Here is a 27,986-nt window from a genome sequence, read left to right on the forward strand (position 1 = left end):
CATGGCTTAAGTGGGTAACAAAAGTGCTGTAAAGAAAGCAAAAGTATCCATGTTCCAAAGAATTCATGTCATTCCTTTAAGAAACATAAGTTTCCTAGGTGTATGAAATAATTCACTATATAAAAATGGGCCTTTGGGGATTCGAACCAGAGTTGCTGTGCAAGCCAGTGCAGCTGCTTGGATGCAGTCGGTGGTGGGCTCAGGAGCTACATACACGCCAAGACCCACAGCCCTTTCTTTCCATTGTTTGTTGCTATCACCCTCAACAGCTGGCCACTACTGCACTTTACTTCACGTACTCAGCCCTTGAGGAGGAAATGGACCGCAACAAGGACCATCCAGCCTTTGCCCCCTTGTACTTCCCCATGGAGCTGCACCGGAAGGAGGCGCTGACCAAAGACATGAAGTATTTCTTTGGTGAGGACTGGCAGGAGCAGGTGCAGTGCTCTGAGGCCACCCACAAATACGTGGAGCGGATCCACTATGTGGGGCAGAATGAGCCAGAGCTGCTGGTGGCCCATGCCTATACCCGCTACATGGGGGACCTCTCGGGGGGCCAGGTGCTCAAGAAGGTAGCCCAACGGGCCCTGAAACTCCCCAGCACAGGGGAGGGGACCCAATTCTACCTGTTTGAGAATGTGGACAATGCACAGCAGTTCAAACAGTTCTACAGGGCCAGGATGAATGCTCTGGACCTGAACCCGAAAACCAAAGAGAAGATCGTGGAGGAGGCCAACAAGGCCTTCGAGTACAACATGCAGGTACTGCTGGGGTCCGGTGGGAAGGGGCCTCAGCGTGAGCTGATCAGAGCTGCTCAAATAGGCTTTGGTGCATTAGGACAGATGTGCTGCAGTTGGCTTAAGAGAAAGTTGAGGGACCAAATAGGCCACAGAGAGCAGGAGCCTAGTGGTGGCTCCACCTTACTTGACAGACTGCCTTTGTGTAGTATTTTGGGAAGGCTGAGGCCTTACCGTGACGTGGGCTTGGGGAGCATGGGGTTGTCTCCTTCCTTCTCACTACAGGATTCTGGTTTTGAGGAATAGAGTTCTTCCTTTTTAGCATGGGTTGCCATGAAAAGTCTTGCTCGTTATGTTCAGGCAGAGAACGAAGGAGAATGAGGAGCATAAATCAGTTTACAAGTCCCTTTAGATGGTCCCGAGGCTGGTAAGGGTGATTCTTTCCCAGAACCCAGGCCAGCCCTCAGCACCAGTAAAGTGGCCCTGGAGGGGGTGAGGGAGTAGAGTGCCAGGCTGAGCACAGGCCCGTTACCCTCTAATCTGACATCAGCAGGTCTCCAGGGTACACTCAGGATGGGATACCACTGCTGGGGCCTCGTTCTTCCCCATTTCTTTTTCTATTTCTTCCTTCAAAATACCCAGTGGCTGGAATTGGGGAAGTAGCAGTACTCAGTGTTTTGGGTCAGCACTTTTGCTCCTACATCTGTTTCCTGATCATGTCACTTGTGAGCAGTGTGTGGTCAGTGCCCAGGGATGATCCACCATGGTCAGCCACCATGGGGAGTGGGTCAGCACAGGTATGGGCCTGTTTCCCAGAGCTTGTGCTAGGGAGAAGTGCCAGGTCAGTGTGGCTGTTCCTGAGTGGAGCTGCTGCTTCGCTGGTTTACACTCCTGAGCAAGCCTTGCCTGCTGTAGCTCCTCTGTGCAGGAGAGGCTTCTCTGAAAGCACAGTGTATGCAGTCCAGTAATGGTGCTGATCCTCTGCTCCTGCAGATATTCAGTGAACTGGACCAGGCTGGCTCCTTGCTTGCCAAAGACACCCTGGAGGATGGGCTCCCCATGCACAATGGGAAAGGAGATGTGCGTAAATGCCCCTATTATGCTGCTATGCAAGACAGAGGTAGGTCTTATCTGCCACAAACTCCCCTCTCAGCATGGGTGTCAACGTTCCCACTGATGCCATGTTCCCTGTTGGTGCTGCCACACAGGTGCCCTGGAGGGTAGCAGCTGTCCCTTCCGAATAGCCCTCGCTGTGCTGAGCAATCCTAGCCTCCAGCTCATTCTGGCCACTAGTGTGGCTCTGGCTGCTGGCCTCTTGGCCTGGTTCTACATGTGAGAGACCCATCATTATCATGTTGGTGCCCTCCTCCTGAGTGACTGCTGGACTGTCTCAACCTCCACCTGTGACAAAACCACCACCTCAGGTGATCTAAAAAAATATGCTGGATTTGAGAAAAGCATCCAATAAAAGCCAGACACTAAAGCCTCTGCCTGTTAGTGTCCTCTTTGGGCCAGATGCTGAGCTGGGTGCAGGCCTACCCTCCCTGCAGCCCGCAGGCTGTAGCACTGGGAACAGCTAGTGCTGCTCAGTGGACTGGCCTGGACCTGTGGATCCAGCTGTGCTTCTGGGTGCCCACACCTCTCACCTGAGGTCTGCTGCTTTAGTTTTTTCTGTTGTGTCAGCATTTGGGTGGGTATCTTTCCCTTGCTGGGGGCAGAACAACCAGCCAGGACCAGGCCAGTCTGCAGTAGTTCTGTGGAAGGGAGGGGGCCCCCAGATGCTCCTGCTCTACTGTAGGGCTCTCCTGGAGGTGAAGTGGGGGGACAGAACCCAGACTCTGCTGCCAAGGTCCTGGGAGCCAGTCCTCATCCCTTTCAGCAGAAACCCCCAAAAAGGATGTGTCCAGCCACGGCCATGCTCCTCTTCCAACTTGTGTCATGCTCCAGCATTCAATAAAAAGGAGACTCATCGACAGCGGCCTCCTCCTTCCTGGCATGGATGTCATCCTCGCTGGTGCCTGAGAGCCCCCTCCTGTTGTCCTCCAAGATTGTTGGTTGGTTACCTTATAAATAATCATTAAAAACCATGTATCCACATTATGTAATAGTTGATTGTCTTAAACAGAAATATGAACTTAAATATTTTATTAATAGGAATCTATTACTTGTTTTATATATTGAGGATCTGCAAACATTTTATTCACAAAAGGGTTAAACGGTGGGGAAACTTTCATTTTAAACTTGGGACCAAGCCTACCTACTTCCCCAGTTAGGATGAAGGTAGGGGCAAAGCTGATCTAAAACCTGGGGCCCAACTAGCTGCCCTGCCTCCCCCAAAAGCCTTAGCCCCAGTGCCTCTGTCTTATGTGAAGGAACACAGCTACCTCTTTCCTGGGTAGGATGACCCTGACCTTGAGCTTGAGCTTGAGCTGGGGTGCTCCAGCCTCCAGCTCTCGTGGGCGAATGCTGTGATGTGGAGGTGGGTAAACCAGTATCAGATAGTAAGGGAGCCAACACATGCCCTGGCCCAGTCATAGCTGGAATGCCAAGACTTGTCCACACTAACTCTAGCTTGGTTTCATTAGGTACTTAAGTGCCAGTGTCATTCATGAGCAGTCAGTATAGCATAAGCACTGAGACCTTGAAGACTCGACCCCCAATGCCTTGCCCTTAGACTACCTGTAGCCCCACCCTCTTTCCCTTGCAAAAGAAGGAAGCCAGGCAAGAGAGCAGAGGCCCAGGGCAGGGGAGTGAAAGGACCAATTTAATGAGAATCTACAAACAGACTGGCCATAATTCACAGTGACAAAAGGCCATGCAGTGGCAGTGTGAGACCAGGAGAGAAGGGTGGCAGCAGGGTACAGCGGTCCACGGGAGCAAGTTCACAGACAAACCATTCAGAAAATAAAGACAGCATGGCCTCAGGCCCAGGGCAGGACTAGCATCCCCCAGGGTACTTCCGCCACTTGTGGTTGCTGCTCCTTCCTGGTCCCCAATCCAGTGCTACAGTTGTTCCTGCTGTACTGCCTGGAGCAAAAACAGTGACTGAGTCAGCCTGGGTGAAGGGCCCAGTGTTCACGAGAGGATCCAAAGAGAGAGCACTGTAAATCTTCGATGTACCCACAGGGAGGGGCCCTATCTGCCATCTCTGGTCCCAGCTGGGCATTCCTTTTGGCCCCCGTAAAGACAATCACAGAGGCACAGCCAGAAAAGGAGCTGGGCAAGGGCCAGAGGCAATTCCCTTGGTGACTTATCCCATGAACGTCAGTTGTACTGACCTCTCTCTTATTCCAGGTGGCTCCTGGGCACTCAGACAAGGTGTTGAGTTCCTGAGAATTCTGAGGGCCAGTCTCATTGCTTGTGCCCATCACACCTTACTCTAGCAACCCAGAAACAAACCTTGGCCACACAACCCTGCCTATTTGGGCTCACATCCCCACTTCCAGCCCAACAGATCAGAACCTAGCTATGGGTACAGTCCAACTGTAGGCCCAGGTCTGGAAAATGAGCCACTGCTCTGGCTGGTTTTGGTCCTGAGGATGGTCAGGACCAAACCTGTACCTCATACAAAAATAGAGGAGTGAGACCCCAGCAGGGAGGCCCTTCCCAGTTTATCTTCTTAATCACAAACACCAAGCAAACCAGCAACACACACGCTCAGTGCCAGCTCCCTGCCACTCGCTGATCCTTGGCCTTATGTCCAACAGAACTGTTGCCATCAGAGTCAGATGCTCAGGGAAGGGCAAGGCAAAGAGGACAAGACTTCTACGGGAGCAGTGGAACAGCTTCCACCCCCAAGTGGGACTGGGGACATGAGCCACTGAGTGTGGGGAGCAAAGCACAGGGGGCCAGACTGACGGGGTCCAGTCCAGCTCCGTTAGCACAGGCGCTTGTATGTGTAGATGTAGGCTTTGCAACTGGGGCACGTGTGTGTCACATCCTTGAAGTCGTTGATGAGGCACGGGATCAAGCAGCAGCCCAGGTCACACCTGAATCAGAGATTGGGAGGCCTGAAAAGATGCCGAGGGCACCAGACCTACTCCAGCTGGACGGTGGGCAGGCAGAGCCCCCACTGCCCCCCTCCCCAAGCACCGACACCACCTACCCCATGAAGCAGCAAAAGAAGCCCAGCACGAAGTTCATCAGGCCAATTTCATAGGAGATCTTGGTGGTGATGGCCTGCTGGCAATGGGGACACACTGTCTGCACGGGTGCGCCCTCAAAGATCTCTCCCTGCAGTACTGTCACCGTGGTGGCAGCCCCTGAAGGGACCAGGACTGTGGCTGTGTGACCCCCAGGGCCAGGGTAGGGCCCTGGTGGGTAGGGCCCCGGCTGGTAGTAGCCCATGGGTGGATGGGGGCCTGGAGGAGGGTAGAAACCTGGAACAGCAAAAAAGAGCAGACAGGTCACTGATTTGTCACCTGCTCCATGTGAGGTGAGCACAAAGCCCCAAGGCCCCCAGCACCCAGGACATTGTTGAGGCTTTGGGGACCAGGCCCAGGGCAAGGTAACCATCCACATCCTTCTAGCCCTTCCTGGTCCCTGCCCCATGGGGACCAAAACAGAGAAGATACTTGACCGAGCCAGACATGGCAGAGACCTGAGAAGAAGGCCCCCATTTCCCCCCTATCTCAGCTGGATATGTTTACTCCCTTGCCTCTGAGGACTGGGCGCTATGCTCAAGGACCTCAGCCACAGGAAGGAAGGCCTCATGGCTCACCAGTGCCTCATGCACACAGGATTCTCCCTTCCCACCAGTGTGAGATCCTGCACTGCAGTGCCACTTGGCCCACCTGGCTTGGGGACACCTGTGCAGGAGCCCTGGGCCATTCACTGTCCTAAGCAGTCCCTCTGAAGAGCTGCTGGGTGAACAAGCCTCCACCATGGACTCAGGTCTCTGGCAGGAAGTGGCCTCTATGGCACCCAAGAGTCCACAGCACCTGCCACGGTTCTCTAAGGCGTCTTCCCACATGTCAGTCCTCCTCCTGGCAGGGCCCTGGCCTCCTCTGGACTGTCCACAGTGCTTTCACAGTAACACCTGGCTCTGGGATACCTTCTCATGTCCACCTTCCATGCCCACAATCAGTCCCCCTGCCCCAGCAGTAAATACCACGGAACACCAGCCTGCCTCCAGCAAAGGCTGGGTAGCAGCCCCACTGGGCTGGGCAGACCCCTGAGCTCCCCTCTGAATCCCCAACTTACCTGGAGGCATGTAGGCACCATCTGCATTCACGTGTGGGGGGATAAAGCCGGGCTGGGGCACTGGGTGACCTGGTGGCTCATAGGGTGGGGGGCCGATGTCTGCAGGAGGCAGCGACATGCCTGGTGGGGGCTGCATCACAGCCGGGGAGGTTCGGCCTGGACAGAGAAAAGCAGGGAGAGGAAGCTCAGAGGGCGCCAGCCGCCCTGTCAGTGGAAGGGCTCTTCCATGAGCAACTTCAGCAGCGGGCGAGGGACAGGGCTAGGATCAGACAGAGACTCAGGAGCACAGAACCCTACCTGGGGTTTGCGGGGCTCCACTTTTCTCCTCCAGAAGCGGGGCTGTGGGGCCTCCAGGATAAGGAGGGGGAGGGTCATGAGACATCTTCGAGGCTTCTGAATCTGGAGGAAAAACCCAGAAGTGAACTATGCTCCCACCCCCTCTACTGCCGGTAGGCACTGATACGTGACGTGGCGTGTGGCAGTCCTCAGAGAGCCGTGCTCACTGAGCCCTAGCACACAGCCTCCTGTGGCTCCTACTGCAGGTGTCCCTGCCTTTGGGGCTCAGGTCACCTTTTACTCTTCCTTGTAAATCTTCACACTAGGCAAAGCAGGGCTGATGTGCTGGGACCACTTCCCCTCAGTAAAGCTGTTACCATGTTACCTCTAGTCCTTGAGATGCCCCATATCGCCAGGTGCCCAGCCCAGGGCCACCATCCTCCACATCTCTCAAGCTACTAACCTCAGTGGTCACCTGCACTGCCTGTGTGAAAGAGGATAAGTGAGGGCAGCCAGGCAAGGACAGAAGCCTGGTCAGGTGAGCCCTGCCCTCATCAGGAACCTAATCTAGGGCTCTCCACTGAGGTTCAGGCACTAGTCCTCTCTTCCCCTAACACTCAGTGTTGTGCCAGCCTCCTTGTAGGAGGGGATCTGGGAGACTTTACCTCTAACCCCAGGTACTCAGAGTTGGTAGAGAGATGAGGCTCCTTCTAGTGCCGGCCTGGGTGGACTGAGGCTCTGGGGAGCTGTTTCAGGGAGAAAACAGGGCAGCGCCCTCAGCAACAGGACCGGACTGGACCTGGACACCTGGCTTCCATGAAGCCAGATTCCCTCCCTCATTGGTCTGGCTCCCCCTTGCTGCCCAGCATAGTACTGTCCCTCCTCACCTGGTCCTCTCATCCCCCCTATCTCAGCTGGATACGTTTACTCCCTTGCCTCTGAGGACTGGGCGCTATGCTCAAGGACCTCAGCCACAGGAAGGAAGGCCTCATGGCTCACCAGTGCCTCATGCACACAGGATTCTCCCTTCCCACCAGTGTGAGATCCTGCACTGCAGTGCCACTTGGCCCACCTGGCTTGGGGACACCTGTGCAGGAGCCTTATTCCTTGTATACTCCTCAGGTTCCCCTTCCCCTTCTCACAGCTGCCCTTTCCTGGGCCATGGCCAGTCCTCTGCATCCTCTCCCCATGGGCCCAGACCAGCGCCCCCAGCAGCGGCACTCAGAGGCAACTGTACAAGGCAGTGTCTCTGCATATCTTTGTTTTGTTAGGTGAACAGGGTGGGAAGGAAGATGGGGTCAGTTAAGCGGAACACTTTTCCTCATTTCCTTCCTAATGTTTGTTCACTGAGCACCTGTTTAGATTCTATACGGCACAGAAGATCCAGTGAAAGCGGCTCCCCTAGTGGATGCAGCTCCCTCCTGAACAGTGCTCAGTTCAGAACCACACAGTGCTGGGGGGCCCCAAATAATCCTCCAGGGAAGAGGAAGCCTGGAGTCACTAGATTTAAACTACAGTCAATCTGATGAATCAGTGCCAGGGCCAGAGGGACCAAGTCCAAGCTACAAAACACATTCAATTTCATTAAAATTAAGAACTGTGCTTCAAAGGACACCATCCAAAAAGTAGAAAGACAACCCACAGAATGGAGGGGCATTTTTACAAATCATGTATTTGCTAAGGGAGCTGTATTTAGAAAATATAAAGAACTCTTCTAACTTCTTAGCAAAAAAAAACCCAATTAAAAAATGGGCAAAGGATCTGAGAAGGCACTTCTCTAAAGATAAACAAATGCCCAATAAGCACATGAAAAGAGGCTGAACACTGTTAGCCAAAAGGGAAATAAATGCAAATCAGAACCACCATGAGGCACCATTTCACACCTACTAGGATGGCTAAAGTGAAGAAGACAACAGCAAGTATTATGTAGAGAAACTGGAACCCCCCACGCTGATGGGGGCCGGGGAGCAGCGGTGAGAACAGTGCATCTGCCAGAGAGAATGGCAGTTCGTGACGAGTTACCGTGTGACCCAGCAATTCCATTCCAAGGTAGATCCACACAAAAACGTGTCCGCAAATGTTCACAGCAGCATTATTTATAATAGCTGAGAAGTGTAAAACATCACGACCATCAACTGATAAATGGATGAATAAACTGGATATATCCACACAGCGGAATATTATTCGGCTATGAGAAGGAATGAAGACACACACACTACAACATGGATGAACCTCGCAAACAGGCTCAGTGAAAGCAGACAGACACAAAGGACCACATATGCCATGATTCCTTATATAAAACATACAGAACAGAAATCCATACAGACAGAAAAGGGCATGAGTGACTGCCAGGGGCCAAGGGATGGATGGGCAGAGAACAGCAAGGGCAGAGTTTCCTTGTGAGGTGATGAAAATGTCCTAAAACTGAGTCATGATGGTTGCACAATTCTGTGAATATAACAGAATCACTGGATTACATACTTTACATGGGGAAACTACAGTATGTGATTATTTGTCAATAAAACATTTAAAGACCGAGGGAAAACAAAATTGCCCAATTTGATCATCTTAATGCAGCCAGACTCTCTCCATGTCCCTGCTGGTGAAATGCAGAGGCACCTATGTGTTTATACAGTGGCTGTCATAACAAACAAGTTTCAGCCCTTTTAACGTGTGGATGTCCTCCATCCTGCAAGACCCCATGACTATCGATTTTAATATTCCCTAACATGGGCCCATCACTGTTTACCTGACTGACCCCTAAGATATTTAGAATGCTACTTGTTATTTTCATTAAAAAAGAAAAAAAGACAGGGAACACCTCTGGCCAATGCCTTTTCCATTTCTTGCATTATTTCCTTGGGCTAAACTTGCCAGAAGTGAGATTATCAGGTCAAAGAGTATCAACATTTTATGTCTTTTGTGAAGGGTGATGACAATTTACAGTGCAAACTTTGGATATTGCTATCACAATCTGTAATGTTAAGATGACATTTGGTTACTTTTATTTCTTTAGCCACCATGAAGCAGAACATCTTCTAAGTGTTTATATATAAAGTATATGCCTGCAGTTGTGAGTTGCTGGTTGTAATTATCCTTTGAGGACATGGAGGCCAAGAAGAGACAGGACCTGTCCGAGGTCACGTGGCATATTCATATTAGAGACAGAGCAAACCCAGAACCCTGCGTGACCCTCCTACCCCCCACAGCCAGCGGCAGGTGAATTCCAGCAGCACAGGGTCAAGAACAGGGAGCAGCAGCAGAGGCTTGAGAGAACACCACTAAAGGTACCCCCATCCAGGCGGAGAGCCACTCAGGAATCCTAATGGGAGAGAAAGGAGCTTTCTTTAAGAGGCTTGACTCGTGTCTACAGGAAATTGTAATACAGAGTCTGTTAATATACGAGTCTGTCAGAACAAGGGCCAGCACCTGCCACAAACTCCCAACCTATGTCCCTCTAGTGCAGGGGTAAACTCATTCTCACCAGGGCCACATCAGCCTCTCTGTTGCCTTCAAAGAGCCAAATGTAATTTCGACTCCTTAACAGTTAAGGAGTAGGTACATTTATACAGTCTCAAAATTATTTTGGCCCTCTGAAGGCAACAGCGAGGCTGATGTGGCCCCTGGTGAAAATGAGTTTGACACCTCTGCAAGTGTCTCACAGTTGGGCTCATCTGGTTGGATCCTGTGCTGAGATTCAGGTAAGAGACTTTTACCACCGTCCACTATGCAGCCCCAGCTCACCAGGGAAGTGGCCAGGCCCTGGGGATGCTCTGAGTAGGTTAGGAAGAGCTGCACTGCACTAGGTGAGTGACTGGAGCACCTTTCGGTAACAGGAGGGAGGAAACAGCCTGGATCCTCCAACCCCCTCCACACCCAGGGAGCACATGCATGCACACACACCAGGCATCACCTCTGAGGATGCCTGCATGGCCTGCCTTTTCATCAGAATCACTACATCTGCCCTGGCTGGTGTGGCTCAGTGGACTGAATGCCTGCCTGGGAACCAAAGGGTCACTGGTTCGATTTCCAGTCTAGAGCCCATGCCTGGGTTGTGGGCCAGGCCCCCAGTAGGGGGCGCATGAGAGGCAACCGCACATTGATGTTTCTCTTCCTCTCTTTCTCCCTTCCTGCCCCTCTGTAAAAAGTAAATAAATAAAATCTTTTTTTTAAAATCCCTAGATCTAATTATTATCTTCCAGAACACAAGAATTCTACTTTTGAAATTCCAACAGCATAATGATGGTATTCACAAGGCAAAGGCCTCCCTTGGTGTCTACCCAACCCTGAGCTGTCCTCTGCACCTACAGCAGGCACTGCTGCAGGCCACACTGATGCTCAGAACATACATGGAGGCGCTTCCACTCCAGGCACTGACCACACGCCCTTCTCCTGTCCCTTCCCCGAGGAGCAGGACCCTGCTCCTCCTCTCTCTGCTCCCCGCCCCACACCCACACTCACCCCAGCTACCTTTCTGAACCGCGGCAGAGCCTACGGGTGGGACCCTTAAATATGAAGGAGAACAGTTTCTGAAAAATGGCTCATGGAGATCTCCAGAATTCAAACCCCAGTTTTCCTACCACCTGCCTTCCAATATAAAACCAAATGCTCAGTTGGTTAGTCTTCCCACAAACTGGAAGATCACCCGTTCGATTCCCAGTCAGGAAAGGTTGTCTGGGTTGTGGACCCGCTCCCCGGCTGGGGGGCATACAAGAGGCAACCAATCGATGGTTCGCTCACACACTGATGTTTCTTTTCTTCTCTTTTTCCCTCCCTTTCCCCCCCTCTCTAAAAATAAAATCTTAAAACACAACTAAACAAACCTCTATTGTCTAAGGTGTAATAAAAACTACAGAAATGCGGTATTTTTAAAAAGTCACATGTCTAATAGCCAAACAGTTTTCTAATAAAAACACATACTGCACAAATGGAGCTACAAACACATACGCGCCACTGAGGTCTCAGCCCCTGCAACTTCACTGCTGGGCCGGTGCCAGAGTGTGGGTGATGAGAGGCTGAGGAAGGGGCCATGAGACCCGTGAGTTTGCAGTTGCCAGCAGAGGACAGCCAGGCCTGGGGTCCTGGGAGTTCGATGAAGTCAACTTATAGCCCCTGAAACCTAAGGCAGGCCTCTTAGCCTCCCATTTAGATCTTGTAACTGTGAATTGTGAAGAAATGGGGAACTGTCTGAAAACCTTCCCAAGCTTATCGTTAAACAGACAGGAGCTCCTCCGGCGGCCCAAAAGACTTTACACAGTACAACCTTTACACCCTCTGGATCTTGTAGACACAAAGGTATTACTCAATCAAAATAATAAAGTGCAAAAAATTCAGAACAGAGCTAGAGATCCAGTTGATCGCTCAGCAGCTGACCAGCCAACGCACAGCTGTGAGGGCACAGAGAAGGCACCGTGGTGCTCAGACTGCACCCGCCTCAGGTCTGATGAGCACCTGGCTCCTCTTGGCTCACCCATGAGCACTGGGGCAGACGTGTTCTCAGAGAGCCGAAGCACATTAAGTCAGGAAAGTCTTACCTGAAGTCCCTGTGTAACAGCACCACACACCTGCCTGAGGCCCACCAAAGTACAGCAAGAATTGCACCCAAAACAGGCTGAGGACAGCATGTTCCAAGAACACACTTCTTGCCCAAGCCCTGCAAGATTGCAGAAGTCCAAGAGACATCGCTGAGGCGGTGCCTAGAGGGTCATCTTTCACCACCACCAGAATGCGGTTAGCATCCCTTGGGCCCTAGCTGTGGCTGTGACACGGAACCAGTGTGAATTCAGTCAGACCAGCCTACGTCAGCTCTTCGGCACCTCCATTTCAGAGAAAGTCAACCCAGCTCAGTTACATGTCCTGGGTCACGTGGCCTTGCAAGTCAAAATTTTAGATGTTTTCATCTAAATTCACAGGAATTCCTGTGAACCTTCAATTTCTATTTACCTGTTTTCAGGCCCAGTTCTGGGGGTGCTGGGAAATTTCCCACTTAACACTGAAACACGTGATACGCTGCCACAGCCCCAGTGGCTCCTACTTGAGAGGCCACTGGCCCTTGGGAAACGGAGCTGCTTCAGAAATGTGGGTAAGGCAGAGGCTGGGCTACTGGGGCTTTGAGGATCCAACAAAGACGACTGATGTCCCCTCAACTGCATTTTCAAGCCGAAGCCTCACCTAGAAGGAACAGTCCAGAGCAGGGGGGCAGCCCGGGGTGAGTGGCTGATGAGTTAGAAGGCACTGTGGGGCCCCAAGTGCGTGCTGTGAGCCTGCAGCTTTCCCATGCTGTTTACTCATTCATATCACAGGTCTGTGTCCTTGAAGGGGTCAGCAAGGTAACTTTTAGAAGGAAAGGGGCCATAGGTTGAGGCCCAGGGGAGCTGGGGGAGAGACTTAGGTGAGACCCAAGGGAGAAGGGGGTGATGTGTCTAGGAGACGGAGGCCATGAGTGGTCTCTGAATCCGTTATAGAGGAGGGAGGAGGGGACGGGCTTGTATGTGCCCTTTGAGGCTCAATCTGTTCTGTGCACCCACAACCAAATTCAAGCCTAGCACCCACTGTGCTTTTACGTAGGAAGGGATTATTCTAATTACCCTAAATCAAGTGAAGTCTATCTCCATGTCTGTTTACTGACCCACTGCCTGCCCACTCCCACTGCAGTCTCACCTCACCTTCCCAAGGCCAGGCACTGGGGGTCGGCGGTGGAGGCATGATGGCAGGACAGCTCTAGCAGGCACAGGGCCAGGCACTTTCTGCAAAGCCACCCCCACCCCACCCCAGCAGCCACTGCTCTGCACCCCAATGTTAGAAGCCCAGCTTTAGCCCCTCCTTCTCTGGCATCTTCATACAGCTCCATCAGCCACGTCTCACAGACTCATCAGTCCTCACATACACAGACCAGCGGCTGAATTTCTTCCAGGTGAGCTGGGAGGGACCTGGTGCGGGTTTTTCTGAGGTGTGAGGATGAAAGTGATGTTCTGAGACTCGTGCTGTGGATTTTAAGGTATGGGGCCATGAAACCAACCAAAACTGCTTCATTACCCCCCACCTCAACCCCAATCCCAGGCCCTGTCTTTTATCCAACACAGTACTCTAGGCAGTCACTGAGGAAAGTGGCAGCTTCAAGGAAAGGATGTAGTCTTCCAATGGGGTGCCAGGATGGCCAAGAACCCAAGACCCCACCCCCTCTCCCATTCACAGAGCAGCAAGGATCTGTCAGTCCACCAGTTAATGGGAAAACGGGGGGAGCACGGAGAGCGTGGAACTCTGTAGTCAGTAGCCCTGGCCTTGAATTGGGTGAGTCATGGATCCTCCCTGAGCCTCAGTCTTCCTAGGGACCTGGGACTAGAACCCCTGCCTTCTGGCTAGTTGCCTGCAGAGCAGTGATGACGACACGTGCCCAGTACCTGGCAGACTTGCTGTGCAGGGGAGAAGAATGCTTTACTGTGAAAACGCTCATCTACAAGGGTGATGAAAATGCCCTTGAATTAGACAGTGGTGATGGCTGCCCAACTCTGTGACATTAAAGCCACTGAACTGTGAGTGCACGCTGAAAGGGTGAATTGTATGGTTGTGAATTATAATTTTGTCTCAAAAAAACCCCAAACCCACCGAAGTCTAGACAGTTCTCTTTGTGCATGCATGGACAGAAACCAAAGAGATGGTGAAGGAACACTCCAGGCTGAAATCTCCGCGTCTGGGATTGACGCTTGACAGGCACAGTCAAGAGCAGCAGGCTTTTATTTTTTTAACAAGAAGGTATTTGTGTATTATCTGCATAATTAAAAACAAAAACTTAAAAAGAGTACAATTGTAGGGTAGGTCAGTGAAGGGCAGCTTTGATTCCTGGTGACATGAGGAGGGACAGAGTCTGCACCTTCTGGTGCCTGATTTTAGCTGCTTTCTCCTCTGGGTCCCCCCATTTCCCAGAGGGAAGGGCAAAGCACAAGACCTCTGGGCCCTGGGAGACACCTCTGGGCCCTGGGAAACGCCTCTGGCATTCTGCTCTGCTCCCAACTATTCATCGCTCACTACAGAGAACACTGGTGTTGATCCAGGGCCAAAGCCAGGCCAAACGGCAGCCTGAGGCAGCCCAGGCAGGCTCCCAGTGGGAGCTGGGAGGGCTTGAGCCCTTGCCAGCAGGATATGCTCCTCCCTGGCTACAGCCACTGCTGCAAACAATCCTGCAGTGTAAACACTGCCATGGGGGTGCCAACCCTGGCCCCCCAACTCTTTTCACCCCTGACAGGACCTGTCAAGGAAAGGCACCAACACCCCCTTCTGGAGGAAGGGTCAGTCTGAGAGGGTGGGGAGAGGCAGTCTGACACCGAGACCAGTCTCCACAGGACTGGGCACTTACGCGCCAAGGAGGCAGATCTCCTAACGTAGTTTCCCTCCAGCTCTGCTACAGCAGTGGTTCTGAAACCTTTCGGTCTTAGGACCCTCTTCGTACTCGAATACTGAGGAATCCAAAAAGGATTTGTCCTGTGGGTTTTATCTATCAGTATTTACCATATTAAAAGTCAAAAATGAGGAATTTTAAAAAGTATTTATTAATTCATTAAAAATAATAAACTCATTACATGTTAACAGAAATAACTTTTAAATAACTATTTTCTGCAACAAATTTAGTGGTAAGACTGGCCTTTTTTCACATTTCTGCAGACCTTTTAAATGTCTGGCTTCAGAGAAGAGAGCTGGACCCGCATGGCTCTTGCTCTACCCGATCTGCTGTGATGCGTGGTTTTGGCTGTAGTACCTCAGGAAAACCCAGCCTCCCCAGAGAAGCAGTTGGAAATGGAGGAGTGTCTGAACAGTCTCTCCAGATAACTGCAGACATTCTTCAACACTAAACCCAAATTTGACAAGTGCTAGTTTCTTAAAGGTTGCAATATGGAACCCATAATGCTGTTGCATTATAACTCATTGGTCTACCTTGCACTGCAATGGACATTTTACACACGCATGATTCTGTAACAGCATGCATGGGTCACTGGAAAATATTAGTTCATAATTACGAGCCCAAATTATGCACATCAGCCACGCCGACACATCTTATTATGCAACATCCCCTTCGAAAACTCGCGTTGTCGGCATCACCACCGTGCTCAGGGAAGAGGGTAGCAGGAAGCTCTCAGGCTCACAATGACAGATACAAGTTTACCACAATTCTAATGAATTTTTACTTGAAAGCTCACATTTTATCACTGGCAACAAATAGAAATAACAAATCTATCACTGGCCAACATAAAAAAACAACAACAAAGGTGAGTTGTTTTCCTTGAAGCAGCAGGTTCACTTCATTTGTTTTCAAGAAAATGTCTGCTCACTCCCTAAGTCTGAGTGACGGCAGATACGGAGTGCGGCAAAAAAGCTAGTCCATCAGCTTGCAACTCAGACTGCACCTGTGCTTTTCCCGGAGGCAGCTGTCATACTTCACATGTATGCTTTCTGTGGGCTTCATATTTCATCGCACAGATTAAAAAATGTGCACTCAAGGGTCAAGATTCAATAAAGCTAAAGACTGTTACTGTGTTTTTCTGAGACGAAACAGGCACATGTGTGCGTACGCATGTGGTGAACACAGCTACAGTGACTAGTGGAGTTTAGTGCCCCTGCCTTGGGTGGGGCTCAGCGGTGCTTTCACTCCCCACCGCTTTTGTACATCCACACGAACACCGACACAATGAAAAAGGTCAACAGAACGGTATCACCTCAATGTTTATAGAAATACAACAGTTCTGACCTTCAGCAACCAAAGGTCTCAGGAAAGCTCCAGGAGACTGCATCTCACCTTTAAAGAAATGCTGTGCTGGAGGAACGAACCCCCACAGAACACAGGGGAGCTCCTGCAGGCAGAGGAACCGCCCTGAGACTGAGGGCACTGTCCTGGTGAGTCCCTGGGTTTGCTGCTGTGGCACCAAGGCCCCACCCCAGGGATGCCTGCTTCAACGTGCAAGGCTTTAAAGGAAGCATCAGATTAGTTGAGACAAAGCTCCCCCCCTTACTTCCTAGCTGTGTGCCCTCAGTGAGCCTCAGTTTCCTCATTTGTAAATGAGGTCATTCCATTTACCTCTCAGGATTGGAGCAAGGTTTACAATAAACAGTGTAAGCGAAATGCCCACAGCAGCTCAGGACCTAGCACACAAGAATACTGAATAAACAGCACCCACTTTCACTGTCATTCATGGCGAAGGGCTCCAACAGGAAAGAAAACAAAACAGGCACTAGAGCCTCTGCCAGGGCAGTTTCTGTTCCCACAACAGCAGGGATCCTGGCGTGTGCTCCACACAGGATCCTGGGGGACCTGTAATCAAACCCAGCCTGCTCAGCCAGCCAAGCAGAGTTCATGTGCAGCACAGCCAAGTGGAGGCTCTGCTCCCGAGACTTTTGGAAAGGAAGAGACAACAGCAATGCTCCTACAGGGCCATCACTCCTCTCGGTTGGCTGCCTTGGATATCCATGATCAGCGACGTGCTCTGCTCACGGACCCTGGGCACCCACCTGAGATGCTGGCTGGCAGCAGCTGTATTTCCCAGGGCTGGACTGGCCTGTTCCTACCCCTCCCCAGAGGGGCTCACCCTCCCTGCAGCCATGGCACCAGGATGCCAGCTGGCCTCGGAGGGGCTCCTCTGTCCCCAGGAGGCAGGTTTCAGGCATCTGGCCAAGAGCAGGGCTTTGGGTTTTGCTGGGAAAACTGAAAGGCAGCTTCCATCTGCTTAACAGAAGTGCCCACTGCTGCGGGAGGAGCAAAGGCTCAGAGGGAAACCACACACCCTGCTAGGTTCCAGGGATCTCCAGGGCCACACACAGGATGGGGTAAGGAGAGCGCACCCGCCTCTGTGAAGTGCGCAGGTCCAAGTGGGACTTGCCCTTTCCTGGGAGGCCTGGCCCAGGTGTGACTTTGTCATCCACACCCCGAGTGACCACCTTGGAGGCTGTGTGAGAATTGACACCTGGATGTGGAGAAGCCATGAAGAACCATGCAGCATGAGGTACCCTTAGAACAAGGCACTTATTTGCCAGGAATGGCTGCTGGGCAATACCACATCCTGTCCTATCCCCTCACATCCCCCAGTTGGGGCTGAAGAGCAGTCTGTGTAGTGGCCACTTAACAGATAACAGAGGCCCTCGGAAGACGGACAGTGCTGTCTCCGGGAATAACCATCCGTCTGCTCATGAAGATAATCTGTAGCACCCACTGTGCAGAATACAAGCTGGGGAAGAGGCAGGGAGTAAGAGGCACAGTCCCTGCCTTCCAGAAGCATACAATCAAGTGGGGGAGACAGGTGTTACAATCACACCAAAAACCCAAAACTTACTTGCAAAGTGAGACCAGTGAGGGGTATACAGAAACAGTCTAGTGAAAGATCAGATCGCATGTGAAAGTCAGGGCACATCTCCAACCAAGCTGGGAGGAGAAGGCAGAGTTAACGAGACCAGCAGGCGACGAGGGGACAGGAAACAGTCTATAAACAAGTGCTCTGTAACTGAAAAGCTCCCATTACGGGCTTGGCTTTCTCTAGCTCATACCACCTCCCTCAGAGGCCACTGGCTTGCTGAGCAGGCCCTGGGGCTGCCGAATCCTAGCACCAGCAGGACTGGGAAATCCTGAACACAGTCCATCTTCCACTGTCCTCCCCGACGGAAGCAGGATGAGAAAGACAATCCCTCTCTGAGACAGCATCACTTGTGGGTGGCTGTGAACCATTTACTTTTACACTTGAACATAGGTGCCTCTGACGCCTTGGGAATTCTTAATACTTCAAAACAAGACATGAAAAGGACCAGAAAGCAGATCTTGTTTTCCCATGTTTGTTCTCCTCCCGCCCAGCCCTGCAGGTCCTCCCCAATCAGTAAGTATCACAACTCAGCGGAGCTAATGCATCAGCCTAAGCCAGGCTTGAGCCCTGAGGTCACAGGCTAAGCTGGGAGGGCAGAATCCTCCCCACTAGAACTAGGTCCCATGCCAGCCACCAGGCTACCTGTCCGGAATCTGTGCTCTCATCTGTGAAAGAGCAGCAACAGCCCTGACCTGCAGAGTTGTGATGAGGCACACATGAGGCTGTGTACGAAGAGCACACAGCTCAAAGCATGCCACCGTGTTCAGTAAACACAAATACTTGTTTGCATCACTTGTATTTATGGAGACACAAGCAGAGCATGGGAAAGTGGGCACACAAGGAAAAAGAACAGACTACATGGATCGCTCTTAATTAGAAGTGAAATCAAAAGCAGACAGGACTCAAAGAATGGTTGTAAACTAAAAGGCATCATAATTTCTAGGCACCGTGATGATGACAATAATAACCGCACGACTCACATCGCAAGGAATTTCTGTCAAAGCCTTGGCCAGCCACTGACTTCCCCTGACAGAGCATCACCAGCACATGGGCCACAGCAGAGCGGGGGGCGGGGGGGGGGCATGACGTTTCTGAGGACAGTTTTGCCACATTCTTTTCTGGCTCATTACCATTTCCAGGGACTTGTCCTAGAGATGAACACGTGAGCAAAGATTCACATGGAAGAATGTTTTCAGGTGTCAATGTTTCAATGTTCAAGCAAAGGGACTGGTTAGCCATCTGGTTTACCTAGACAATGCAACTGTGCTCCCCCCTGTAAAAATAACACAGGTCTATTTTACTGACAGGAAGATGGTCCTGACACAGCGCTGAGTGACAGAGGAACACAAAAGTGGCATATGTGGTGCAGCTCTGCTCTCAAAGTGCGCACTCACACGCACAGGTGACCCATGACCACAGGCGTGAACTGCGAGTGTCCCCGTTGCAGATTTTTTTTGATAAACACCATAACTGTGTGTTTTCTTCCTTGTGAGTCTAACAGTTTTTTCCTAGATTACTTATTGTAAGAATACAGTATATTAAACATACAGAATATGTTGACTGCTCACACTATCTGTAAACCTTCTGGTCAACAGTAGGCTGTTAGTCAAGTTTCAGGGGGAGTCAAAAGTTATACATGGATTTATGATGACATGTGTGGGGGCTGGTGCCCCGAACCCCTGCACTGTTCAAGGGTCATCTGTGTATTACACACCATCATCTGTATATTACGGACCAAGTGTTAAGTGACAGTGATTTCTCTGGGTAGTGGGATTTTAGATGACTTGTTTATACATAAATACACATACAGAAATTTGGTATTTATGTATAGTTTCTAATTTTTCTTGTATAAGCAGTTCCTTTGATGTTCCTTCCTCAAAACGGACACTATAATTGTGCTAAGTGTATAAATGAGAACTCCTCCTCAGTCCAGAGAGGTGACTGACTGCAATCTAGTTTTGCCAGTAGGAAGAGAAATGCTCCAAGGAGCGCTGGGCTGTCTGCTTGCTTTCCTCTCTCACTGGATGGTGTTATGGTTTTTCTACCGCTCTCACAGGAGTCTGGTAGCATGAGTCAGTTCTCTTATCCAGGTCCCCTTCTGGGGTTCCAGTAAAACTGAGGGTTTAGACCTGTCATTGAGATGTAAATGCCATCTAAGGTAGTTCTAGCCTCGAGACCTTACCTGGAAAGCTAACGGGTCAAAAACTGACAGACGAGGGCAGGTAAGAAAATCCCCAAAGACACAATCAAACGGACACTGATGAGGCTGCAGGGATTGCCGAGGCCACGAGCTGGAGCCTGGGCCGGGAGGCCAGCCCAGGCCTCTGACTTGCTACCCAGCCTTCTTCTCCAGCCCTCAGGGCTGCCTTCTCGGCAGGGCAGGACCCAGAGCTGGGTTCTGCATTCTGCTGTTGGCACATAAGTACAGACAGAAGAGAACAAAGAGCAGAGGATGGTGAAACAGACACAGCTGAACCCACCTATGAATAAACAAGTCGTCTGTGCCTGTTGGACAGGCAGGACTTGGTAACTAAAATGCAGACTAATTTTAGAAATGCAATGAGTCTAAACAAGCCTCACTCAGAGACAATCAAAATGGAACCCTGAAAAGAGTAATTCCTTACCTCTGCCTTTGTGAAGTGGACACAAAACAGTCTTTGGACTGACTCTATTTTAATCAGTTATCTGAGACCAAGACACACCATTGAGACTCAGGAAAAGGCTCGAGGCCTTTAAGTGCAGCCAAGCCACGTGGCCACTACACTGTCCCTACCACCCAGCTGCAAGCGTCTTATTTCAGACACAAATGCCTGCTGGCCTCACTTGCCCAGGGGAGGAGCTTGGCCTGCAGCCAGGTCTTGCCCAAGTTCCCCCAGGCCTTGAAGGAGAGCAAACNCAATGAGTCTAAACAAGCCTCACTCAGAGACAATCAAAATGGAACCCTGAAAAGAGTAATTCCTTACCTCTGCCTTTGTGAAGTGGACACAAAACAGTCTTTGGACTGACTCTATTTTAATCAGTTATCTGAGACCAAGACACACCATTGAGACTCAGGAAAAGGCTCAAGGCCTTTAAGTGCAGCCAAGCCACGTGGCCACTACACTGTCCCTACCACCCAGCTGCAAGCGTCTTATTTCAGACACAAATGCCTGCGGGCCTCACTTGCCCAGGGGAGGAGCTTGGCCTGTAGCCAGGTCTTGCCCAAGTTCCCCCAGGCCTTGAAGGAGAGCAAACCTCTATGTTCCCAAGAAACTGGCTTTGCCTTTCTGCTTTCACATGCTCAAAGCTGCTGTATCTACCTGAACATCTACTGGAGCCTCCCTCGTTTTCCCTCAAAACATTGCGGGCTGTGTCTCTGCATCATTTCATTTTCTAACATTACAGGACAATCTCAATTCTTCTAAACAAAGTACTGATGGGTGAACAACACTAGTTGTAGTAACCTTAGCACCAGTGTGGCATGATTCCAGAGGCCACCTGGATAGCATTAGTCCAAACAAAAAAGCGAAAAAGCAGTAGACATGTCACAGGTAAGTAATTATTGTATTTTGCCGTGTATAATGCACACTTTATGCACAAATTTTTTGAGGAAAAAATACAGGTGTGCATTATACACGTGTACAATGATTACGTACCATGGGTATAATAATCCCGTGTATAATGCACACATAAAATGTGGGTGTGCAGTATACACGGCAAAACATGGAATTTGGCATGAGACCCCATTATTACAATGGTTGTATGTTGCCAAAAACACCCTTTTAAGGGGCACATAGTAAGAAGTTGTGTGACAGAACCAATGAAAAAAACCTGAGAAAAACAGAACAGTCCAGCGAATGGGTCCCAGTGGCGGGGGGTGTTCAGCCAACCTGCACTGATGATCACGTAGGGCTGGCAACTGTGACAAGGACATAAAGTCCCAAAGGTGAGGGAATAGGGGGAAATCTACATTACATGAAATAGTATATGAAAGTGAAACTAACTTTACATCACTCTAAATGGACATCTGACCTGAAGAGTTTACTCCTGCAAGTCAAAATTAAAGAACTATTTTGGATCTTCTCCTTGGAAACGCCAGAGCTCACGCTGTATCCTAGACTGCCTTATTTTTAGCTGTGTGTATACTGCTCTATGACTCACATACATCAGGAGACCACTCCTCAGTCTGGAAACTTCATGAAAAAATCACAAAGTCCTAAGTCCTATCTGACATTCATTCAGTCTTCCAGCACTGACTAAGCACCCTCCAAAGGCAGGACCAGGTACAGTGCTGGAGATAACAGTGGGTTATCTCCACCAAGCACCCACTGGCTGCTCGTTGGCTGCAAGACGTGCTCTGACTCACGCCCAACGTCCCTTCCACTACACCTACCTTTGCCCTCTTTTTTTCACGCATTCACCAACATGTTTTTCAAAATATGCTTGAACAGGATTTTACACTCCCAACGCAGTGCTTTGCAGGGTGAAATTCCATCATGGGAGTTTGCGCGGATTTCACATACACAGAACAAAAAGACAAAACACTGAAATGACCTGTCCCCTGCTTTCATCTTGGTGAAGGGGAACGGAACTCAGGAGTACGTGTGCTGTCTCCTCAGGGAACATGTCAGTGCCTCTGAGCTCACGGGCCACTCAAGGACTATACAGAGTAGGGCCGACTGACTAGAACCTAACCGATGAATGTTCATTTGGGAATTCAACCCTGTATTCAGAACTGTATTTCTGCACTTGGAGTGACAGATCACAAACAGACCACGGGCCCTACAACTCAGCACTTCACCATCTGCTTTAATGGAACTCATGCTGGGGGTGGGCGAGGGGCTGTAAAATGGTACAGCAGGCAGTGACATTTGCTGCCATGGAGGAATGAAGAGCAGGAAAAGGAGTGCTGAGGCCTTCTGTTTTAAGCAGGGAGGATTTCTCTGAGCAGGGAGCATTTGGGCAAAGATCAGACAAGTAAGGAGCAAGCCCTGTGCACAGCTGTGGAAATGTCTAGGCAGAGGGGCTAAGCATAGAGGTCTGGAGTGTGCCCACACACACAGCCCAGGGGCTGGGCAGACTGGGTGCCAGGAGAGTGTGAGGAGCTAAGGGCAGAGGGACTTAGGGGGTGGCATGGGGAGATGGGCCAGGTCCTCAGCTACTGAAGGACGCCCACCTTCCCTCCTAGTGAGGTAAGGGCCTGAAAATCAGGTTGTCCCATGGCTCTCCACTTCCTGTACTATGCCTGGTGTGCTAATGTGGGTCCCCAAAAGTCCTGATATCAATAGGTGGCTGCTGGAGGTGGGGAAACCTGCAGTGCTTGGCCCACCTACAGCAGGCACAGCTTCTTCTTGGCCAGTTTGACTGGACTACACTTGGGGGAAATGGTCCACAGTGCGGCCTCCATGCTCCCCAGGCAAAGCAGGTAAACATATGTGTAACCTGAGCTGTCTACATGGAACAAACACTGTGGCCTAAGTCTCAAGCAACACAGCATAAGGCGGAGGGGGTAATGGCCAAGTGACAAGTGATGGTCACATAGTCAAATGACCACGTGAGGCCTTCCGCCTGGAGCAGCACAGAATTCTAGTTCTAAGATGAACCAGTTTTATTCAGCAGAGCACCACTGCCCAGTTTATTTCTCTTTTCTTTCAAGTAACTACCTACTTGGAAAAACGTAAGATTCCTGACTCTGTCATTCAGCCATTCCATAGAAGTCAATCACCTGTGGTTCCAACTCTCAGGTTGCTGCAAATTGAGCTGGGAAGCCAGCTCACACTTGAGAGGAACTTACAAAAGGTACTCAGCAAAACCCAAAGGAGAATTCGTGATGGCAGGTGCTCCCAGTGAGACAAGGGGTGGTCTGTGTGTGGGGCACTGAGGAGGCCTCAGGGAATTGGGCGGGCCCTGCTTAAGGCTCTGCAGGAAGGTGGACAGAGGTTCCTTGTCTGGGCCAACAGAGTCACTAAGAAAAGGGGGGACAGAGAAAATTGCGGTCAAGGGCTCAGCCTCTCCAGGCAGACTGGCAGCTTGCGAGGGCAGCAATAGTCTTTGGGGCCAGTCCCTCCACAGCCTGGCTGGTGCTCCCGGGCAGGAGCTCTCTTCCCCATCTTGTGGGCCCTGTTTCAGTCAGCAGGACCCCAACCACCAAGGTGGATGCCTGAGTGGCCGTCCAGACTTTTCTCTGCACATTAATCCTTGACCTGTCAGCAAGTATTGCTAATGCTCAGAAAGCTCTCAGACCCATTACCTCATCTACTGGTCAGGTTCAAGGAGATGTCTGGACTTGGCCCTGTGTTCCAGATCTCTGACACACCGCATGACAGCCTCCCCAAACGGTAATCTGCCCTTCCCCAAATCCACCCCGCCCCCACCAACGGATCCCTCCACAGATCCTTCTCTCAGTCTCCCAGTCTCCCAGCCTCTTTCCAGAAAACCCGACCCTTTCCTGAAATTCCCCGCCAGGGGATCGTTTGACCTTCACTCCTCTCCCCAACCAGACACTAGGACTCTCCCATTTGTATGAGCACATGGCACAGCTTTGCTAAATAAGCAAATCCATGAGGTTTGGCATTAAATTAACTGGGTTTCCCACCCTACTATTCCTAACCTACTGGGCCAGAGCACAGCCCTGTGCAGTCCACACTTCTTGATGAAAGTGCTTTTGTTCATGGCCAAAAATTCAGACAGGAGGGGGAAAAAACCCAAATCCTTTCTTGAGTCATGGTCAACTCCAGGGAGTTTTCATGCTGGGGCTGGGAAAGCCCACATTTTCCTTGGCCCCTCCCCCTTGTTTTGGGAGTGCTGGGTCTGAAGCCCTGTCCCCCATTGTTCAGCAGCCTTGGGCAAGTCACTCAGTAGCTCTGGTGCAGGTGCTACCTCCCAGGGCTGCTATGATGACAACACGGGACAGCACTGCCAGGGGGTGCGCAGCACAGGCAATGGGCACACACTGCAAATGAAACTTCATTCCTTGCTGTTTTCTCAACTCGTAAATTGTAAGGCTACTGCTAATTAACACTATGATAACCATATTTCCCTTCTTCCTGAATAATAAGGGGTTAGGATTCTCCTCAGACCTCACCCACGAAAACTCATCCATGCTTTTAAACTACTGCCTTCCACCTTCCCTGGCCTCTATTTTTCCTTGAAGGAAAAATGCAGACACTGGCATAGAGCTGAATTCAGAGCTGAATTCAGACTTACTGAACACATTATGTGTCTGGCATGTTCACAGTTCTTACTGGACCCTCATGACACCTCCTTGTGGTAAAAATAGATGGCATAGGATCTCCCAGTGGACAGACCACACAAGGGCTCATAGCACCTACAGACTAGGTGCACCAGAAAGGTGATGGGAAATGTCTTCTGGAAACACATCATAACTGCTTTCATGGAAAGCACCAGAATGCCCCTGGACTTCCTTACCCTGCACTGACGGTTTCGTACTTTGTGTGAAGTTAGGGAACCCTAGTCTTTGCAGCCCACACCGGGAGTACAGGTCTTCACCTGCCTCAGTTGTTGCTTTTCACCTATCACAGGTGTGGTAAAGTGAGGCTCTGGGAAGGCAAATGCCTGTATCACAGCTTGGAAGTAACAGAAAAGCCTCCAGAGGGGTCTGCTGACTCTGGGCAGTTCTGGTCCCAGGATCCCACCATTATCACGAGAGCCTGCTGATTCCCAGAGTAGCAGTAGGTGGGGGGAGGCCTGCAGGCTCAGGAGTGACCAGACCTGCACATCCCTCGGTGGTTGGCCCTCTCAGGGAGCGGTTCTGCTCAAAGCCCCCGCCTAGCAACCCCTTTCCTCCGCAGCACTAAACTGCAGTGCAGGGGGCTGCCTTCCCAGAGACACTCTGGGAGAATCCTGATTGTGCAGAGAGGACACAGCAGCCTCTTCTGGGATCCTGGATATAAGCACACTTCCATTCTGTGCACTCCCATTTTCAAGTCCCCTCATGGGGCACAGTAAAGCTCACACCACCACTGCTGGCCTGGCTCTCCTGTCTCCTTCCACTAAGGACCAACATTTTTCTGTAGGAATTCCCACTGCTTCCCACCAGCAAGATTCCCTCCTCCACATAAGGACAGAAACATCAATATAAGATGCCCTAACTTTAACTGCCACACTTCTCTGTGTTCTCTATGAGTAAAATACGTGTTTTTGAAAGTGGAGATGTATTTTCACAGGACCTGTCCCTTCTGTCCCTATAAGACAACTGAAAAAAAGTGCAAGGGTGTCCAACCCACAGCCCATGGGTCACGTGCAGCCCAGGATGGCTGTGAATGAGGCTCAACACAAAATCGTAAATTTACTTAAAATATTATGAGATTTTTTTTTTGTGATTATGTGTTGCAATACATTTAATGGGTAGCCCAGAGACGCCAGAAGGTTGGACAGCCCTGGTTAGGGGATAGTGTGTGGCCAGAGAACAAAGTACCTGGATCCAAGGGACTTAAAATTCAGCCACTGGGCTCTGCAGCTCTGTTCCCCTAGAGCTTTAAAAAAACATACGAAACCAGCAGCTTTCAAAACCAGCAGCTTTCTTGCTTTCAAACCAGGCAAGCTTATAGTGTACAGAGCAGAAACAGGGGATGCAAACTAATGACAGAAATCAATTATTGCCAATGTGATCTGCTGGGGCAACCTGGCCATCAGGGCACATTCCATTAGCTTCCCCTCAAAACAACTTTGGTTCCTGATTATTCTGCGCCACACAATCCACGTTTCTGCTCTTCGGGTGATTTAAAACCACTGTTTCAAAATCTTTTTAAGAGACCATGTAAAGCTCTTTTCTGGGTTCCCAAGGCCCAGTCCATGGAAAAACCTCCAGCTCCTCAGGCATGGAAGACAAATTTTCAAATACCCAGGGCTTCTGTTAGTTAAAAAAAAAGCAAGAATTATTCTAAACTCTACTCAGTTATAAGCATGATTAATTATTTAGGAGGGAACTAGACTGATGTTTGCAACTTTAGCACACATAAAAAAATAAGATGAGCTGTTGGTTAGATTTATGATAAAATATGGTAAAATGTTACACATTCTAGATGGTGTTCTACAGGTATTCACTGTAAAATTTCTTCAACTTTTCTATATGTTAGAAATTTTTCATGGGCAGAGAACAAGGCAGAGCTGGCCTATCTCTCCCACCTGACTCTTAGGTTAGCCTTGAGGGAAGAAACAAAATACCAATACACACTTGTCTTGGCACTGCCCTGCCTTGCCCAGTGGCATGCCACAGAATACAAACAAAATTGGCATAAATGCTATACCCCGGGTTCTCCATCCTCCTCACTCCAGGATAGAGGTCCTCAGCCTCAGGTGTGCCTGGGGAGCTTATTAAACAGCGAGTCCTGGACCACATCCCATAACCTCTAGGAGGAGGCCCCAGGAATTGGCCTTTTTACCGAGGGCCTCAGTGATTCCGATGCAGAGATCTTCGGCCCACTCTTAGAGAAACTTACAGCTGCTTGCTCCTTACCTGACACCTGTTGAGAGGCCTCCTGGGAACATTTAAAGAAAAACAGAAAAACACACACACACACAACCGTAAACGAGTTAAGTCCCCAAACCCAGGCTCACATGACGCGTGAGTTCAACCAAGATCATGGATGGCAATGAAACTGAGCCCAAAGCCAGGCCAAGCCACTGCCTCCCAACCTGGTCCAGGAGATCGCAGCAGACAGTGGGGTCACCGAGGAGCTCAGCAAGAACTTCTTCATCGCCAAAGCTCTCCTCACAATCCCCTTTCCTTGAGAAAACAGCGGAAAACCGACCATGGTGTTTCCTCAGCCAGCCTTACAACAGGATGTGGGAACTGTGATAAGCCGGGAGCAGGGGCCGGCAGCCCCCCGCGGCACGGAGTCCCTCCGCCCACCCAGGCCCGGCAGTCACTGCAGCTCCGCGGGTGGCCGGCCAGCCCAGCAACAGTACGTCAAAACCCCAAGGACCTCTCTGGATCGCATCAGCGTCCTGGGAAAAGGCGACGGACACACTGCGCCGACCCCTCTGTCCCTTTACCTCAAGACCACGAGCACTCAAGTCCGAGGAAAGCCAACAGGGGCCGGGGTCCAACAACTCAGAGGACTAGACCTCAAGCCCCGCGGGGCTTACGCGCACACCGCCCACCACCCGCCTAAAGGTCTCTGGGAGATATAGTCCATCCGTGCACCCCAAACGCAATCTGCGCACCATGGGGACTACAGTGTCCACCATGCACTGCGCGAGCGCCGCGGGCGGGGGCGGCAAGGGGGTCGGTGGTCCTAGGTCATCCCCTCCCCACGAGGGGCAGGAGCGCTCAGTCCTGCTCGCGGGGGGGTCTGGGAGAGGCCGACTCCAAGGGCTCAGTTGACTCACCGTCTCCCCGGCTCGTGCAGCAGCCGCAGCAGCAGTAACTACGACCTCCGCAGGTCGTCGGCGCGCTGTCCGTCCTAGGGCAGGCAGGCTTTGAAACAGGGCC

At 50.8% G+C, this 27,986-nt stretch overlaps 2 protein-coding genes across 8 annotated transcripts in view; one reads left to right on the forward strand and one right to left on the reverse strand.

The window, feature by feature from the left end:
- HMOX2 (heme oxygenase 2) overlaps nucleotides 1-2,708 on the forward strand; it is a 44,591-nt gene extending 41,883 nt beyond the window's left edge. For both annotated transcript variants that reach the window (XM_037029947.1, XM_037029946.1), the window contains 3 exons: nucleotides 270-761; nucleotides 1,731-1,857; nucleotides 1,946-2,708. In XM_037029947.1, the coding sequence (XP_036885842.1) occupies nucleotides 270-761; nucleotides 1,731-1,857; nucleotides 1,946-2,073 (747 nt within the window). In that variant the 3' untranslated portion in view covers nucleotides 2,074-2,708. The remainder of the gene's footprint in view (nucleotides 1-269; nucleotides 762-1,730; nucleotides 1,858-1,945) is intronic.
- A 159-nt stretch (nucleotides 2,709-2,867) lies between these two features.
- Nucleotides 2,868-27,986, reverse strand: CDIP1 (cell death inducing p53 target 1). 6 transcript variants are annotated; one of them, XM_037029953.1, is made up of 7 exons: nucleotides 27,548-27,674; nucleotides 6,881-6,961; nucleotides 6,237-6,338; nucleotides 5,940-6,095; nucleotides 4,843-5,116; nucleotides 4,596-4,726; nucleotides 2,868-3,764 (listed from the first exon to the last, which is right to left on the reverse strand). In XM_037029953.1, exons 3-6 carry the CDS (start codon nucleotides 6,319-6,321, stop codon nucleotides 4,615-4,617), a joined length of 627 nt encoding a protein of 208 aa, XP_036885848.1. In that variant the 5' UTR covers nucleotides 6,322-6,338; nucleotides 6,881-6,961; nucleotides 27,548-27,674; the 3' UTR covers nucleotides 2,868-3,764; nucleotides 4,596-4,614. The 6 variants fall into 6 exon arrangements, with proteins under 6 accessions (XP_036885848.1, XP_036885845.1, XP_036885843.1 ...); XM_037029950.1 differs by lacking the exon at nucleotides 27,548-27,674 and adding an exon at nucleotides 27,884-27,986 and having other exon boundaries at nucleotides 2,868-4,726; XM_037029948.1 differs by having other exon boundaries at nucleotides 2,868-4,726.

This window comes from Sturnira hondurensis, unplaced genomic scaffold, assembly GCF_014824575.4.
Source record: "Sturnira hondurensis isolate 20B ecotype Veracruz unplaced genomic scaffold, ASM1482457v3 Scaffold0020579, whole genome shotgun sequence".
NCBI classification, from domain to species: domain Eukaryota; kingdom Metazoa; phylum Chordata; class Mammalia; order Chiroptera; family Phyllostomidae; genus Sturnira; species Sturnira hondurensis.

What these genes read in the sequence shown, in the direction of transcription:
- CDIP1 (XM_037029951.1), bottom strand. Translation starts at nt 6,321, where the DNA reads ATGTCTCATGACCCTCCCCCTCCTTATCCTGGAGGCCCCACAGCCCCG. An exon ending in TGGAGCCCCGCAAACCCCAG is followed by an intron (nt 6,096 to 6,236) that starts GTAGGGTTCTGT and finishes TTCTCTGTCCAG; the next exon opens with GCCGAACCTCCCCGGCTGTG. An exon ending in TGGTGCCTACATGCCTCCAG is followed by an intron (nt 5,117 to 5,939) that starts GTAAGTTGGGGA and finishes TTGCTGTTCCAG; the next exon opens with GTTTCTACCCTCCTCCAGGC.